The sequence below is a fragment of the Microtus oregoni genome, unplaced genomic scaffold, assembly GCF_018167655.1.
Source record: "Microtus oregoni isolate MIOR12 unplaced genomic scaffold, Mior012 000003F_ref0000135, whole genome shotgun sequence".
NCBI lineage: Eukaryota > Metazoa > Chordata > Mammalia > Rodentia > Cricetidae > Microtus > Microtus oregoni.
In genome coordinates this window covers 37,120,696-37,139,175 of record NW_024543062.1, presented here as the reverse complement: position 1 = coordinate 37,139,175, position 18,480 = coordinate 37,120,696, and the positions used below count along the sequence as shown (strand labels likewise).

General features: G+C 35.3%; 1 protein-coding gene across 4 annotated transcripts in view; it reads left to right on the top strand.

The window, feature by feature from the left end:
* The window catches only part of Cdh7 (cadherin 7), a 191,422-nt gene that overhangs the window by 134,922 nt on the left and 38,020 nt on the right, over window positions 1-18,480 (top strand). For 3 of the 4 annotated variants that reach the window (XM_041648837.1, XM_041648835.1, XM_041648838.1), the window contains exons 8-10: window positions 7,044-7,180; window positions 8,139-8,260; window positions 8,890-9,007. In XM_041648837.1, the coding sequence (XP_041504771.1) occupies window positions 7,044-7,180; window positions 8,139-8,260; window positions 8,890-9,007 (377 nt within the window). The remainder of the gene's footprint in view (window positions 1-7,043; window positions 7,181-8,138; window positions 8,261-8,889; window positions 9,008-18,480) is intronic. The other variant, XM_041648839.1, reaches the window with a different exon arrangement.

Genomic DNA, 18,480 nt, shown 5'->3' with positions numbered 1-18,480 from the left:
CTCTCTGTGATTTTCTTTGGGACTTAGCAGTTGTGGGAACTGGGCAGGACAGAAAACCCAATGAGCAGGCCCTTATGTTAGAGAATGGCACTCACATGGATAACTGCATCCACAGAAAACCTGAGAAAGCTTGTAAATGAATACAGTAAAGCATGGCTTCTTGGTAGCATCAATTTCTCGGGTCTGCTCTGCTTGCCAGAGACAAGTACTTTCTTACTCAGCTTTAGTTCCATATTCTTGCAGCTATTTTAAGAGGTCCTGCCACAAAACACTTGAACGGTGTTGATGAAAAGCTGAATGCATGCTTTTTTGTTTTCAGCTGTAGCAGGAAAAAAACCTGCACCATTTTAAAATGCTGGCTTTCTAGGACATTTTGCCAGGTAAAACTCTGACTCTTTAAGGCAGGAGTTCCAACTTCAGAGACAGCATTTGTGTGTTATTTTTGGACACACTGTTGCAGCTTGCTTGCTAGAAATGACCTTGAAATGCCATAGAGTTGTGGCAATAAACTTGGCTCTGACTGGAACCTCAACCATGACCTGGAAAGCTAAGGAATGGGCTGGATCCAGTCATCAAAGCCACGGCTTTAATCTTACCCATATTGCTTAGTAAATTATAGACTAATGTGGTCAGAAAAATAGACATACAGTAAAGAGAGATTCAAAGACAAAATAAAAACATCTAAATGGTTTACTGTGTGTTAAAATATACATACAGGCTAAAGATTAAAGTTCTTAAAATACAAAAGAAAGAAAGAGAATAGTTGGGTATGGTGGTACAAATCTTTAATCCCAACACTTGGGAGATAGAGGTAGACTGACCTCTGTGACTTCAAGGTGTGGTAGCACACATCTTTAATCCCAATGCTGGGGAGGCAGACACAGACAGATCTCTGTGAGTTCAAGGTGTGGTAACACATACCTTCAATCCCAGCACTGGGAAGGCAGAGACAGGTGGATCTCTCTGAGATCATGGATACCCTGGCCTACAGAGGAAGTTTCACAACAAAGATACACAGATAACCTATCTCAAAAAGCCAAAAGTTAAAAATAAAAATAAAAGAAATAGAGATTAAAATAAAGTCATGTAAAGATTAAAAATACACAGAGAATCTTGATACCATATGTTATTGTGCTTTCTTTGAATTGGTTGAATGCTGAGAAAGGATCAACAGCTGCTAAAAAAAATATTTGCTTATAAATTCTACTAAATTAATCAAAGATATGAATTTTGAAAATACCTTGACTTCAAAATTGAAGTCAAAAGGGTGTTACTATGGAGAAAAGATTTTGATTTTGTTTTCACAGGAAATGCGAGGCTGTGGATTCATTCTTAGTTATAAAAAAATCAGGTTTGATTAAGGAAGACCACCTAAGAAATCTCTGGTAGGAACAGATGACCCAGATATCTGAGTTCTACATCCAGAACAGATTCAAGACTGCTGCCTGAGATGATCAAGACTCACAGGATACTCCAGTTAGGACTTGGTCATAATTCTAAATTTTCTTTAGGTCCCCATAAGATTATCAGCACCCCCAACCAGCTATAGGCTGGAATACTATGCCCACATTCCACCCCCCAAAATGGACTATGGATATTTTCCTTTGTTTAAAAAAAAAGAGGGAAGTGGTGCAGGATAATTGTCTGTATTCTGCCAATTCTGTTTTAAATAAATGCTGATTGGCCAGGCAGGAAGTATAGGCAGGACAACCAGACAGGAAGTAGAGGTGGGGCAATGAGAAGAGGCGAATTCTATGAAAGAGGAAGCATATTCCTCCCAGTCCTGCCCAGACCACGGAAGAAGCAAGATGTGACCTATGCTGCCATAAAAGGTACCGAGCCATATGGCTAACATAGATAAGAATAGTGGTCTGATATACATTATAAGAGCTAATAAGAATCTTGAGCTAATGGGCCCATCAGTTTATAATCTTATGGAGACCTCTGTATTATTTTCTTTGTGACTCGCCAGCTGTGGGAACTGGGCAGAACAGAAACCCCAACAAGCAGACCCTAATGCTACAAAAAACATTTCAAAATCTAAGTATTTCCAAAGAAAGTTAGTAATTTTACATTTTATGGATACATGATTTTTTATAATGGAAGCAAAGTGAAATTCAGAATAATTTAGGTAAACAGGATTTAGATACCCAAATAGAAGTCTTTCCTACACCTAATATCAGGTATTGTTGAGCAATCAGGAGAAATGGTAGCCTATGTTTTAATATTCAATGCAATCTGAAAATGAGAATAGTAACATACAAGGAATATAGTTTTTCTTTTTTTTTTTGTTCCTTTGCAGTAGAGTGCCTGATGGATCGTTTTTGGACTATATTATGCATGAATATTAGAGGCTTTATGCAACCCTCTACAAGCCTCACAAATGAGAAATAGATATTCAAATATATTCATAAGTGCATATCTCTAAAAAGACAAGGTAGATTAGTTGTCATTGCTAATATTACATATATGTAATCCCTAAAACCAGTCTTCCAGCATACCCACTGGAAACAGAGTAACCAGGCCTTTTAGTAACATGTGAGTGATCTCTGAAACCACATATACTGATGGAAGCCTATTATTCAGGCTGCTATTTAGGGGAAGATAGAACAGTCATTTTTTTCATCCTCATACTAGCAGCATCAAAAATTGCACTGAAAGGTTGCACCTGACCAATAAAGTGACTCTCCTCTAACTTCCCATTCTATTTTAAGTTTACCAAGTAGTGTGGAGATACTAAGGTTGATTCTCTTTTTGCTATGATAAAACATTTGACAAATTCATTTTTGGAAAGGAATGGGTTTATTTGAATTATAGGTTTAAATCCAACTTTGAGGAAAGCCGGAACTGGAATTCAAGGTGAGAACACATAGAAAAAACTAAAGCAGATAAAGGACACCACTTATTTCCTATAGTGATTCTTCTTTCTTGCTAAGCTACTTTTTTATACAGCACAGGACCACACATAACCAGCTTAGGGATGACACCTCCTGTGGTGGACCCTTATGTTACAATTAATAAAATGCCCCACAGTCATGTCCAAAATCTGGTCTGTTGGAGACAGTTCCACCATTGACATTAACAATTCATAGATGACTCTAGTTTGTGTCAGGTTGATAACAGATAATCACACAGTTGCAAGCACAAGGCCCCTCTAAGCTTTTCTGATACTCCTTCTTTTCTTTTTGTTCAGTCTCCTTTTCTATATTCTAGGGTAGATAAAGATAACACTTCTAATTCTAAACAAGAAAAAGAAAAAGAAAAAATCTCATTTTCTTTGATTCTTTTACATTAAGGGTTATATTTTAATTTTTTTGCAAATTAATTGGTTTAAGTTTTATTTATACTTCACCTTCAATTTGTTGACATGCTCATAACAACTTCTATCTAATGAGAAGAAAATGGGTAATAATTAATGTTTTAATATTTGGTTGCACCAAGCCTGTCAATAAGGAACATAATAAGAACAAACCTCACAGACAATATATCTGTCTACTAATGTGCATTTCCAGTCTTTCAACTTTTCTTGAAATAATACATATTTCTTTCTTTGTAGCTTAACATTCTCTGTTTACTACCAATTCAACTTGTTATATTTCTGCCTTTATAATTTGTGCTATTACTTTGTTATGTGTGGTTTTAGGAAAAGGAATGTCAGTTCAATGCAATAAAATAATTAATGCATGAATGAATAACGGAAAAAATGAGGTTATAAACACTTATACACATTATCCAAAAACTTGTACACAAATATCAATAGTACCGATCAATGGAAAGATTACAGCTGTTCAGATACACATTAATTTAAATCAGTAAAGTTTATAATTGAAGAATAATTACATTTTGAATGATTACAAGTTTGGTTTCCTGTTAACTTATGGAATATTTCAAGATCCTCAATTATTTTTCAGTTTGGAGATGAGTACTGACAAAAGCACCATGATAAATGAACCATCAACATAGAGAACCTTTAATCCAATTCTGGAATCATTGAATAATTAAGTGTAAAGGCAAATATTTAGTCATTAACCTTAACCCAATAAGTAATTAAATGAATATTTATGTGAACTTTGTGTCTATCTCTGCACTTATTAATTTAGAAGCTAAAATTCATGATACATTTGAATGAAAATGTCTTTAAAATCCATCATTCTGTTTAATGTAATTTTTCAAAATATTGTGTGAATCTATTTTATCAAAAGGATCTTGATAAGGCTGGAGAAATATCTCAGTGAATAAAGTGCTTGCAATGAAAGCTGGAAGACTTCAGCTCAGATTCAATGGAATCCACACAAAAACAGAAAAAGTTGAGTGGTCATAAATGTTCACCTTTAATCCTAGCACTTGCAAAAAGAGACTATGGATCCCTGAACAACTGTTTAGCTAGATGAGAAGAACTTATGAGTCCCATGTTAAGCTAGAGGTCTAATCAAAAAATAAAGTGAAAAGTGATTGAATAAGACACTCTGTGTCAATTTCTCACACCCATATATTTATACACATGCACAATCAAACACATCACAGACTCATAAGGAAGTAAAAATTTAAAAATATATTGACATCTTTTGATTACACTTTAGGGATGAGAAAATGAATAAGCAAAGTTTTTTTTTTTTTGGGTGGGGGGTTTCAAGGCAGGGTTTCTCTGTAGCTTTGGTGCCTGTTCCGGAACTCGCTCTTGCAGATCAGGCTGGCCTCAAACTCCCAGAGATCCACCTTCCTCTGCCTCCCGAGTGCTGGGATTAAAGGTATGCGCCACCACATCCCGGCATAAACAAAGTTTTTAATTTTGGCTTTACTTGATTGCATATATTTTGATATAATCATCTTAACATAATTGATATCTATTTTCCTGTTGATGGTGGATAAGCTATTCATAAATGTGTATATTATTTGTAGTATATCTCTACATGCTTGTGTATTTCAATATGCCTATATGTTTATGCATGAAGAATAAAATACATATACACACATTATCCTATTCTGAAAAATACAGCAAAACTTATCACATAGAATGCAGCTGTAAATTTTAGATGAAACAAACATGGACGTTTCTAGAAAGCAAAGAGTAGGAACTTTTAATAAAGACCATTATATGTAGTATCTTCCAAATTTTGGTAGTTTACAACTACCAAAATTTTTCCCTGTACAATAACATGGTGTGCATTAAATATTTGAAAAATACTTTTTAAAGTCAGGAGTCAGGGAAGGTTGTTGGTATTCCAATTTCTTTCCCATTTTAGTCTGAATAAAACCTACAGTACTGTGCTATCCACATTCAAGGTAAATATTCTCTCTTCCAATTATATGTCTCCTGAAAAGCTCAGAAACATCAACACTAATTCCAAAATGTTCCCATAAATGGAGTTATAATAGTTTTAAGATCTTACTTGTAGATTCACCCCCTGTGATACAAGTACCTTGTAATTCTAATACCCTCTTTTTCCACAGCTGAGGACTCTGGTTGTTCCAGTGTCATTTATCTTCTAGAGTCTTCCATTTCAGACTTCACAGCTGAATGTGATTGAAAACACTACCATTGTACTTGATTTGAACCCTTTACAGTATTATCAACTCTGCCTTTTAATAACAATATACAACTGGTGTCTTCTTATTAACACTTATTAACAATTACAGCTGCCAGGACTTACTTAAACTTGCACTGGAAGCTAGCCCCTCCTCCCAAGAGAACACCAATGATGAGAAATCATGTAAAGTACAAATATGTTAGCTATGCCACTCATACACTATTAAGCCATGGGAAAAAAGATACTTTGAAAATAGATCTCAAAACATTTCAGATCAAGTAATTCTACCTCCAGCTGATTTTGTTCTGCAGTCCAATCAGAGCTTAGGAGGTGAAAAACCACCATAAATGTCCTCTCAAATTCCTAATTCAGAAATATAAGATATAATAGACAATAGTCTATGTTTTAATCTTTAGATTTTACATGTAGTAGACTTTGTTCAGGAGTGTGAATGGCTATGGTACATTATTGGTGAGAAAGTACTGAGATAATAAAGAATAACAAATTTTGAAATATACTGACAGCATTAAAATATTGTGTTTACAATGGATGAAAATTACAGGGTTAGAAGATAGAGGACAGAAGAACATGATTAAACAGAGTTTTCACTAGTGCTAAATATGAAAACTGAAGAGATAATGAATATTTATAAGAATTGATTAAAAAGTTGAAACAGACCAACAGTTTATATGAGTCAAGTTGGCAAAGAAAATTAGAAGCCAATATGTTTGAAGGTTTGTCATGTATGTAGTTGAGTCAATCACCACTGGTCATTCCTGAAGTGATGCACTTATTAAGATTTTATTTGTTGTTTGCTTTGTGTGTATGTGTGTTTGTACTGAATTACTTATTTTAAAGTAATCAACACTGTCAAAGTCAATTACAGGGAAATTTAAAAATGGTAATTTATTTTGGGATGGTTATTTATTTATTTAATATTAATATAGCATTGAAATATAAACATGGCATGATTTTTTAACGATTGTATTGTAGATATTGCTAAAATGTATAATATTTACCTTATACAGTTCTTTAAATTCTGAGGTTGTAGTTTTACAGCTTAAAATAACATTCAATTTTAGGTGTTCAACTTTGTCTTGTCTTTGGAAAGCCAACTAAGGCTTCTGAGTGATGATCCGAGTTAAAAAAAAATGTTAATATTGATACTGTCAAAACAAAAGGCTATAGATCCATAATATCAAAAATATATTGCAGTGACCTATATATAGGCTTGGTTTTAGTATAAATTGTAAACTATAGTAGCAAAGAGTGGGAGATGCAATGGAATGTTCAAGCCATGCTGAAGCAATGCATTCTATGGTGCTCACTTCAAAATATTTGACATAAGGAAATAAATTACAACATAAGCTCTGGGACTACAACTACACAGTAGGAGTTTTTAGAATAACATATATTATTGGTATTAGCTAGCAGGATTTATTTATCATCTAAGAAATCAATGAAAAATAAGAACCAAACATAAATTTGAAACATTTTCTTTAAATTTTCAACTAGATATTCAATTGACAGAAACACAGATTTGGAGAGATATTTCAATATTGATGCCAACAGTGGAGTTATCACTACTGCAAAATTATTGGATCGAGAGACAAATGCTGTTCATAACATTACAGTCCTTGCAATGGAGAACCGTAAGTTGAAAGGTTTAAAATGACATGAAGAGGGAAGGGATAGGCAGGTAGTGGAGCAGAGAAAAATGTAAAGCTTAAAAAAAAATCAATAAAATGACTTTAGGAAGAATCAATATAAAAGTAGAGAATGGGTTCTGAGGAGATGAGGTGAGTTTAAGCTGTTGCTTGTTAAAGTTAAACAAACTCAAGAAATTCCAAAATCAGTAAGCTGCAAAATACATATAGATTTATTGATTTCATGTGATGATTTTTACATAGCTAATTCAAAACATAGAAATGTAAAAGCTCATGGGTTTAAATTGCTCTCTGAAGCTTTTTTTAAATGTTTACATCCTTGATATTACTGCCTTTATCATGCTGTCAGGTTAGTTAATCTCTACCCAATACACATTGATAGGAATGTTCTAATAACTAGTTTTAGTATATGAATGAAGTAATTTAGAAGAAAATATATCTATATTAGTAAAATGTATAATCAAAGAAAATATATGTGTATGTAATTTGTTAATACTAACATAAATATGAACTATGGCATCATTGAGTTAAATTTCATGATTCACTATTCCTCATTCGGCAATTTTCTTATCAGGAACTTGACAGACACACAAATAGATGCATACAAATATATGTGTATATTAAAACATACACTTTATGAGTTTTTATATAAACATAATTATGTATATATCCATATATTTATATAGAATACATAAATATAGACACCTCACAATTTTGCATTATATAAAACCACATAAGATGTGTTTAAATGTATAATGTTTAAAAGTTAATGAGTCTATAAAGGTCAGATTATATGTGGTGTTACAAATAGAATTTTTATTTTAGATTATACTTTGAAAAAGAAAATTGTCATTCTTTGCTTGTGTTTCAAGTTTCTTGAATAAAATATCAAAAGTATGATGAGTATTCTATCAAAATTAATTAGAATTTTTTTATTGACCAGAGAATCCATCTCAGGTTGGCAGAGGATATGTGGCCATCACTATACTGGACATTAATGACAATGCCCCCGAGTTTGCCATGGACTATGAAACCACTGTCTGTGAAAATGCTCAGCCTGGGCAGGTAAGAGGTTTGAATCAACTTCCTTTTTGTTTGGAGTTTCTTTAAAAGCATTCCCTAGTCATATCTTTGAAGTACCCCAGAACTTTAATGTGTACCATGAACTAATATTAAAAGAACTTTCAAATTCTGTTTTAATATGGTTTTGAAAATTCCTCAGTTATCCTGAGGAAAGAAAATATTGTAAAAATTAACCCGGTTGTGTGTTTAAAAGCTTGGATTCCTTTAAGAAGAAATAAAACTTATTAAGTTTGATTGAGCTGTTTCCACTTTATGTTACATAGCACAGCTATGAAAGAACCTTGACTAAGAACGAAATGCAGTTCAAAGTGGCTTTGGTTTGTCTACCATATTGCGCAGAGTCTTGTGATATTTACTTGTATGTATAAACAGTTGTGGCAGCTTGTTTATGAGGTTCACAATAGTAAGTTCGAACATGCACTATGAAAAGGATATGATTTGTTTTCCAGAGCCTATTTTAAATTGAGTGTAATTTTGTACACCTGATCTACTGACTAATCTCACTGAATGGAATCACATTACAATGAGGTGTAAAAATTCTAATGTCCTGCTGTAGAACTTTCATCAGAGTGCAGCAGTACGTCTTTTTCTATTACATTCTCTCTACCTAGGTTATCCAGAAAATCAGTGCTGTAGACAAAGATGAGCCATCTGATGGGCATCACTTTTACTTCAGCTTAACAACAGATACAACAAATAACCACAACTTTTCTTTGAAAGATAACAAAGGTAAGGCAAGATGTGTCATTGCAAGCATTTGCTTCTAAACAAGTCTCATTTCCTCCTTAAAGATGCTTACAATGGAAAAAAGCAACAAAGATACCGATTAAAAGGCAATGAGTTCCTTGAAAAATTTCTATCCAGGTGTTTGCTGTTATGGAGGAGAAGCTTTTATTTAAATCAATATAGACATGAAGCCAAATGCAAAAAGTTAGGTATATTTCTCTTGTCTGTACCCTGTATAATTCCCTCCCATTTATATACCAAGCTCTTTATTTACATGATGTCATACATTGAAGGCCTGCTAAGATTCTTAGTAAGGACTGAATTTGTTGACACAACACAACTTGAGGGAATATTAATAATTATTATCATTATTATAAAATAATTAAAATTATTAGAAAATAATTATTATAAAATATATAAAATTATTATAAAATAATAATGATAATAATTATAATTTCAATGTAAATCATCATTCTCATAATATTCTCAATAACACCATCAATTATTACATTTTAACTTGAAAATTAACATTATACATGAAAAATCTGATAATAAAAATTATTCAACAAAGATTAAACAGTGAATAATAATAGAATAATACTCCCTCTTCTGTAAAATTGAATTTCCTTTAATTTGCTTTAAAGATAGTTCCTCCCATGAAGTCATAAGTGTTATTGAAGGGACACTTTACAAGTACCAGTAAGCAGATTCCAGTTTTGCTTAAAATATATTACTAACTATAAGACCTTTTTAATAAACATGAGAATTTACTCTTACAGATTATACTGGTTTTCATATGAATCAGGTTTTAGTTTTAAAATAGAGTCAATATGACTTAAAAGAACAGACAAGCTTTCCTTTGAAATTTAGGAAGTCTTTTCTTGAGGCTCCAACTTTAATGCAAAAACTGTGATCTTGGCCAGGAAAATTCAATCTGAAGGTAACATTTTTTTTTTCCTGATCCCATTTTCAACCTAATAAGAACACTATGCTGTCACTTTAGTAATATAAAAGAAGAGCATTCTCTGGGTGGGTTATCCCAAACTCTCTGATTAATCATTGTTGGAAATGTTCACTCTCAGTTCTTGGAGTCATCCTGTACAGATGCAGAATAGGGAATATATGACCTTCACAAGAAGATGGTAAATATGTCCCTCATGAGCCACAGTACAATAGCATCAATATTTCTATACAGAGTGCACAAGAAAAAAACTGGATTAATGGGGCAGCCATAGTGTCACACAGATGGAAATATCCCCATGGCACAAGTATAAATCTCCCCAGGCTATACCTTGAAGGACAGGAAAAGAATAGGTAGAAGTCATTCATGTTATCTTCCACATTCAGAGAGCAAATATAGAGTATCATAAATTCTGCAATACTTTCTTGATCATGGCATTATTTTTCACATGCTCAGTATTTGGCTTGTGATTCTAAATTCAGTGTCTGTGTGTCTGTGTGTGTCTCCATGTGTGTGTTATTGTTTCTGTGTATATGCTTCTGTGTCAGTGTTTCAATGATTTTTATATCTGTCATGCTAGACTACTTGTAAACAACTGTATGACTCTTTTCTCTAACTTTATAATGATGTTTAATATCAACATAGGCTTGAATGAATTCATCAATATGTAGAATTTTTTTTAAATTTTATTGTTTTGTAAATAATGCCATTTAAAATTTTCACTTCCTCCCCTCTTCCCTTTTCCCTCCGGCTGCTCTCTCATTCACCCTCCTCCCTCCTCCTCCTCCTAAGAAAGGGTAGGGTACCTTGTGCTTTGGGAAGTCCAAGGTCCTCCCCGCTCCATCAAGGCCTAGGAAGGTGTGCATCCAAACAGACTAGGATCCCAAAAAGCCAGTACACGCAGTAGAAACAAATCCCAGTGGCTTCTCAGTCAGTCCCCATTGTCAACCACATTCAGAGAGTCCAGTTTGATAACATGCTCATTCAACCCCAGTCCAGCTGGCTTTGGGGAGCTCCCAATAGTTCAGGAACACTGTCTCAATGAATAGACCAACCCCTCACGTACCTGACTTCGTTGATCATCTTCTCCCTTCTTCTACTCTTCAACTGGACCTTGGGAGTTCAGTCCAGTGCTCCTATGTGGGTCTCTCACTCTATCTCACATCCATCGCCAAAGGTTCTATAGTGATATTTGAGATATTCAACAGTGTGACTAAGGGGCAAGGCCAGTTCAGGCACCCTTTCCTCTACTGCCCAAGGACCTAGCTGGGGACATCCCTGTGGGCACCTGGGATCCCCTCAACAGCCAAGTCTCTTGCCAACCCTAAAATGGCTCCCTTAATTAAAATATCTTCTTCCCTGTTCCCATATCCGTCCTTCCTCCATCTCAACTATCCAACTCCGCCAAGCTCTCTCCCACACTTCCCTTATCCCTTTTTCTCCCCCACTCCCCTTTCCCCCACCACACCCCCACCTCCACCCCTATGCTTCCAACTTTTGCCCAGTAATCTTGTATGGTTCCAATTTCCGGGAGGATCTCTCTATATTTTTCTTTGGGTTCACCGTATTATTTAGTTTCTCTATGATAGCGAACTATAGGCTCAATGTTCTTTGCTTATAGCTAGAGTCCACTAATGAGTGAGTACATACCATATTCATCTTTTTGAGTCTGAGTTATGTCACTGAGAATAGTGTTTTCTCTTTCCATCCATTTGCATGCAAAATTCAAGATGTCATTGTTTTTTTACTGCTAAGTATTACACTAATGTGTATATGTTCCACACTTTCTTTATCCATTCTTCCATTGAGGGGCATCTAGGTTGTTTCCAGGCTCTGTCTATTACAAATAGTGCTGCTATAAACATAGTTGAACAATTGCTTTTATAGTATGATTGGGCATCTTTTGGGTATATTCTCAAGAGTGATATTGCTGGATCTTGAGGTAGATTGACTCCCAATTTCCTGAGAAACCAACACAATTATTTCCAAAGTGGTTACATAAGTTTGCATTCCACCAGAAAAAGATGAGAGTTCCCCGTAGTCCACATCCTCTCCAGCATAGGTTATCATTGGTGTTTTTGATTTTAGCCATTCTGACAGGTGTAAGATGGTATCTCAAAGTTGTTTGATTTGCATTTCTCTGATTGCTAAGGAGGTTGAGCATGACATTAAGTGTCTTTTGGCCATTTGAACTTCTTCTGTTGAGAATTCTCTGTTCAGTTTGGTGCCCCATTTTTTAATTGGGTTAATTAACATATTAAAGTCTAGTTTCTTGAGTTCTTTATATATTTTGGAGATCAGACCTTTGTCTGTTGCAGGGTTGGTGAAGATCTTCTCCCATTTAGTAGGTTGCTGTTTATCTTAATGATGGTGTCCTTTGCTTTACAGAAACTTCTCAGTTTCAGGAGGTCCCATTTATTCATTGCTGCTCTTATTGTCTGTGCTATTGGAGTTATACATAGGAAGTGGTCTCCTGTGCATTTGTGTAGCAGTATACTTCCCACATTTTCTTCTATCAGGTTCAGCGTGGTAGGATTTATATGGAGGTCTTTAATCTATTTGGATTTGAGTTTTGTGCATGGTGAAATATGGATCTATTTTCATTCTTCTACATGTGGACATCCAGTCATTCCAGCACCATTTGTTAACGATGCTTTCTTTCTTCCATTGTATAATTTTAACTCCTTTGTTGAAAATCAGCTATTCATAGGATTGTGGATTAATATCCAGGTCTTCAATTAGATTCCATTGGTCAAAGTCTGTTTTTATGCTAATACCAAGCTGTTTTCAGTACTGTAGCTCTGTAATAGAGTTTGAAGTCAGGGATGATAATGCATCCAGAAGTAACTTTATTGTATATAATTGTTTTGGATATCCTGGGGTTTTTTGTTTTTTTTTTTTCATATACACTTGTTATTGTTCTCTCAAGGTCTGTGAAGAATTTTGTTGGGATTTTGGTGGGGATTGCATTGAATCTATTGATTGTCTTTGGTAGAATTGCCAGTTTTACCATGTTGATCCTTCCAATTCAAGAGCATAGGGGATAGTTCCATTTTCTTGCATCCTCTTCAATTTCTTTCTTCAAATCCTTAAAGTTCTTGTCCAATAGATCTTTCACTTCCTTTGTTAGTGTTAGCCCAAGATACTTTATACTATTTTTGGCTATCATGAAATGTGATGCTTCTCTGATTTGCCTCTCTGCTTCTTTATCCTTTGTATATAGGAGGGCTACTGATTTTTTGGAGTTGATCTTGTATCCTGCCACATCACTGAAGGTATTTATCAGCTGTAGGAGTTCTTTGGAAGAGTTTTAGGGTCACTTCTGTACACTATCAATTTATCTGCAAATAACAAAAGTTTGACTTGTTCCTTTCCAATTTGAATCACCTTGAAATTCTTATATTGTCTTACTGCTATTGCTAGAACTTAAAGACCTATATTGAAGAGATATGGAGAGAGTAGACAGTCCTGTCTTGTTCCTGATTTTAGTGGAATGGCTTTGAGTTTCTTTCCATTAAATTTAATGTTAGTTGCTGGCTTGCTATATATGTTTTTATCATATTTAGGTATGATCCTTGTATCTTTAATCTCTCCAAGACCTTTATCATAAAGGGGTGTTGATTTTTGTCAAATGCTTTTTCAGCATCTAATAAAATGATCATATGATTTTTTTCTTTGAGTTTGCTTTTATGATGGATTACATTGATAGATTTTTGAATGTTGAACCAGCCCTGCCTCTCTGGGATGAAGCCTACTTGATCACATTGGATAATTTTTTGATGTGTTGTTGGATTTGGTTTGCCAGTATTTTATTGAGAATTTTTGCATCAATGTTCATTAGTGAGATTGGTCTGTAATTCTCTTTCTTTGTTGAGTCTCTGTGTGCTTTTTCTATCAGTGTGACTGTAGCTTCATAAAAAGAGTTTGTTAATGACTCTTCTGTTTCTATTATGTGAAGCATATTAGGGAGTATAGGTATTATCTCTTCTTTGAAGTTCTGGTAGCATTCTGCATTAAACTACCTGGTCCTGGGCTTTTCTTGGTAGGGAGGTTTTTTATGACAACTTCCTTTTTCTTGCAACTTATAGGTCTATTTAAATTGTTCACCTGGTCTTGATTTAATTTTGGTGTATGGTGCTTATTTTTAAAAAATGTCCATTTGTTTTACATTTTCTAATTTTGTGGCACACATTCTTTTGTAGTAAGACCTAATGATTCTCTGAATTTCCTCAGTGTCTGGTGTTATATCCCCCTTTTCATTTCTGATCTTTTTAATGTGCATGTTCTCTCTCTGCCTTTTGATTAGTTTGGATAGGAATTTGTCAATCTTGCTAATTTTCTCAAAGAACCAGCGCTTTGTTTCATTGATTTTTTAGACTGTTTTCTGCATTTCTATTTTGTTGATTTCAGCCATCAGTTTGATTATTTCCAGTCTTCTACTCCTCCTGGGTGAGTCTGCTTCTTTTTTTTTTTTTCTAGAGCTTTCATGTGTGCTGTTTAGTCTCTAATGTGAGATTTCTCTCTCTTTTTTTTTCTTTTTTAATGTGGGCACATAGTGATATGAACTTTCCTTTTAGCACTGCTTTCATAGTGTCCCATAGATTTGGGTATGTTGTGTCTTTATTTTCATTTAATGTAAGAAAGACTTTAATTTCTTTACTTATTTCTTTTTGGACCCAGGGGTAGTTCATTAGTTGACTATTAAGTTTCCATGAGTTTGTAATCTTTCTGGGTGTAAAATTGTTAAATTCCAACTTTATTCCATGATGATCCAATAAGACGCAGGTGGTTACTAATTTTTTTTGTATCTCTGGTTGTTTACTTTGTTACTGAGTATGTGGTCAATTTTCAAGAAGGTTCCATGAGATGCTTAGAAGAAGATATATTCTTTTGTCTTTGGGTGGAATGTTCCATAGATGTCTCTTATGTCCATTTGACTCATTACATCTCTTATTTCTCTGTTAAGTTTCTGTCTGGTTGACATGTCCATTGCTGAGCGAGGAGTGTTGAAATCTCCTACTATTAGTGTGTTAGGTCTGATGTGTGCTTTGAGTTCTAGTAACGTTTCTTTTATATATGTGGGTGATTTATATTAGGGGCATTTCATTCAGGGTTGAGGCTTCATCCTGGTGAATTGTTCCTGTTATTAGTATAAAGTGTCCTCCATCACTTCTGACTGATTTTAGTTTGAAAACAATTTTGTTGGATATTAGTATAGCCACACCAGCTTGTTTCTTAGGTCCATTTGATTGAAAAACCTTTTCCCAATCCTTTACTCTGAGGTAATGTCTGTCTTTGAGGTTAAGGTGTGTTTCTTGTAAACAACAGAATATTGGATCTTGTTTTAATATCTATTCTCTTAGCCTGTGTCTTTTTATAGGTGAATTGAGTCCATTGCTATTAAGTGATATTAATGACCAGTGGTTGTTAACTGCTGCTATTTTTTTTTTTGGTGGTAGTGTTTGTGTGTTTCCCTTCGAGTTGTGCGGGTGGAGGGTTGTCATATGTCTGTGTTATTATGGGTGTTGTTGTCTTCCTTGGTTTGTGGTTTTCTTTTTAGTACTTTCTGTAAGGTTGGGTTTATGGCTGTATATTGTTTAAATCTGTTTTTGTCCTGGAATATCTTGTTTTCTCTATCGATGGTGAATGCAAGCTTTGCTCTGTATAGTAGTCTGGTCTTGCATCCAAGGTCTCTTAGTGTCTGTAGCACATCTATCCAAGCCCTTATGGATTTCATGGTTTCCATAGAAAAGTCAGGTGTAATTCTGATAGAGATCCCTTTATATGTTACTTGATCTTTTTCCCTTGGAGCTCTTAATATTCTTTCTTTATTCTGTATGTTTTTTGTTTTGATTATTACATGGTGAGGGAATTTTTTTTTTTGATCCAGTCTATTTGGTGTTCTGTGTGCTTCTTGTACCTTCATAGGAATATCCTTCTTTAAGTTGGGAAAGTTTTCTTCTATAAAATGTTGGATATATTTTCTGGGCCTTTGAGCTGTACTTCTTCTTCTGCTTTTACCCTATTATTCTAAGAATTTGTCTTTTCATGATGTCCCAGATTTCCTGGATGTTTTGTGTTAAGAAGTTGTTGAATTTGCTGTTTTCTTTGATCAATGTGTCTATGTCCTCTATAGTATCTTCAGCACCTGAGATTCTTTCTTCTATCTCTTGTATTCTGTTGGCTATATGTGTCTCTGTAGTTCCTGTTCATTTACCCACATTTTCCATATCATCCCTTTTTTGGTTTGTGTCTTCTTTATACCTCCATTTCGGTCTTCAAGTCTTGAATTGTTTCCTTTACCTCTTTGTTCTCTTTTTCTTGGCTTCTTGGCTATCTTTGAGGGATTTACTAATTTCTTCTAACTTTTGGTTCATCTTCTCTTCCATTTCTTTAAGTGAGTTTTTCACTTCCTGTTCAAGGGTCTCCATAATTTTCATAATGTTACATTTAAAGTTGATTTCTTCTACTTATTCTACGTTAAGGTGTTCAAGTCTTTCTGTTGTGTGTTCGCTGGATTCTGGTGTTATCATGTTGCTTTTCAGGTTGTTGGAGGAATTCTTGCATTGGTTCCTGCCTGTACCTTCCTTCAAATGTGGCCAGAAGAATCTTGGCATTTTTGTTCAATCTTTGCTGTGGCTGACTGTGTACTTAGAGGTTTTTCTTGATCTGCCCTTTCTTATGTCTCCTCAGCACTGGAGCTGGCTCTCAGATCCCCTCTTCCCTGAAGCAGGCTGGGATGGTGGATCTAAGAACCCTGCAGATGGAAAGGAGTGCTTGAGGGCAAGATGGGATGGGGTAAATAGAGAAAGCCAGTAGCAGGGGAGATGCCCAACTGAATGGCCAAAAACCTCACAGACAAAAGGGCAAGCTTGGAGGGGGCAGGACTGTGTGGAACAAAGAAGCCCCAGCCGCAGGAGCACTTACCACTGGCTCCTCAGACCCTCAGCCCTGAAGCAGGCTGAGTTGAGGGATCCTAGGACCTCGCAGATGCAAAGAGGTGCTTGGGGGCAAGATGAAATGGGGTAGAGAAAGCCAGTAGCCAGGGAGATGCCCTGCTGAATGGTCAGAAACATTTATGGAATTGGAGGGGACCTGTATTCTGTTTCCGGGGCATCCGGCCAGCCAGGCGAGCACACACTTTCCAGTCTGGATAGATTTCCTTATTACAGGCACAGAGTCTCTTGCTTGCCAAGGATCTCACAAAAGGGCGGGTCCACTGGATGGATCTCCTCAGTACAGGTGCAGCTCAACATGTGTATTATTAACTGAACAGAAACATAAACAATATTCCCCAAAATGTTCATGTTTAATTAATTAACTAACTAATGAAATATACAAATTCATTGTATTATTAAATGTAAAACATTAAGATTTTGGTAACCATCTCAAAATCTGCATATGTGAAAATAGATAAAATAAAAACTGATCCTTTTTTATTTTATCTAATCTAAAATTATGGTTAGCTTTTTGCTACAGTTGAATATGAAATTATTACTTTGTGCTTCTTAACATGCAATTGATGTTAGCTTGTTGTTTTTCATTTTTAAAACTACATGAAGTAGAATCAAAACCCTGTGTCCTTATCATTGGCTTCTCAGTCTGCCCTCATTGTCAGCCACATTCAGAGAGTCTGGTCTGATCACATACTCATTCAGCCCCAGTCCACCTGGCCTTGGTGAGCTCCCATTGGAACAGTCACACCATCTCAGTGGTGCCTGGTTGACATGTCCATTGGTGAGAGAAGACTGTTGAAATCTCGTACTATTAGAGTGTGGGGTTTTATGTATGCTTTGAGATCTAGTAATGTTTCTTTTACATATGTGGGTGCTTTTATATTAGGTGTGTAGATATTCAGGATTGAGACTTCCTCTAATTGAATTGTTCCTGTTATGAGTATAAAGTGTCCTTCACCATCTCTTCTGATTGGTTTTAGTCTGAAATCAATTTTCTTAGATGGTAGCATAGCCACACCTGCTTGTTTCTTTGGTCTATTTGATTGGAAATTCTTTTCCCAACACTTTACTCTGTCTTTGAAGTTGAGGTGTGTTTCTTGTAAACAGCAGAATGTTGGATCCAATTTTTGTATCCTTTGTGTTAACCTGTGCCTTTTTTTTTCCATCAAGGCTTTATTCTTACTCAATACCTGTCCCGTGGTTAATTAACAGTGATAGATATTTCCTTCCATCAGAACTTTGCATCTAATAGAAGACTCTAATTCCTACCATTTCCCCATTCTTTTCTTTCTTTTTTGTATTAAAAATTTAAGGGGTGCACTCACCCACTGAGACAGTGGAGCTGATCTATTGAGAGCTCACCAAGACCAGCTGGACTGTGACTGAAAAAGCATGGGATAAAACTGGACTCTCTGAACATGGCGAACAATGAGGGCTGATGAGACGCAAAGGACAATGGCACGGGGGTTTGATCCTACGTAATGTGATGGCTTTGTGGGAGCCCAGCCAGTTTGGATGTTCACCTTCCTAGATATGGACGGAGGTGGGAGGTCCTAGGT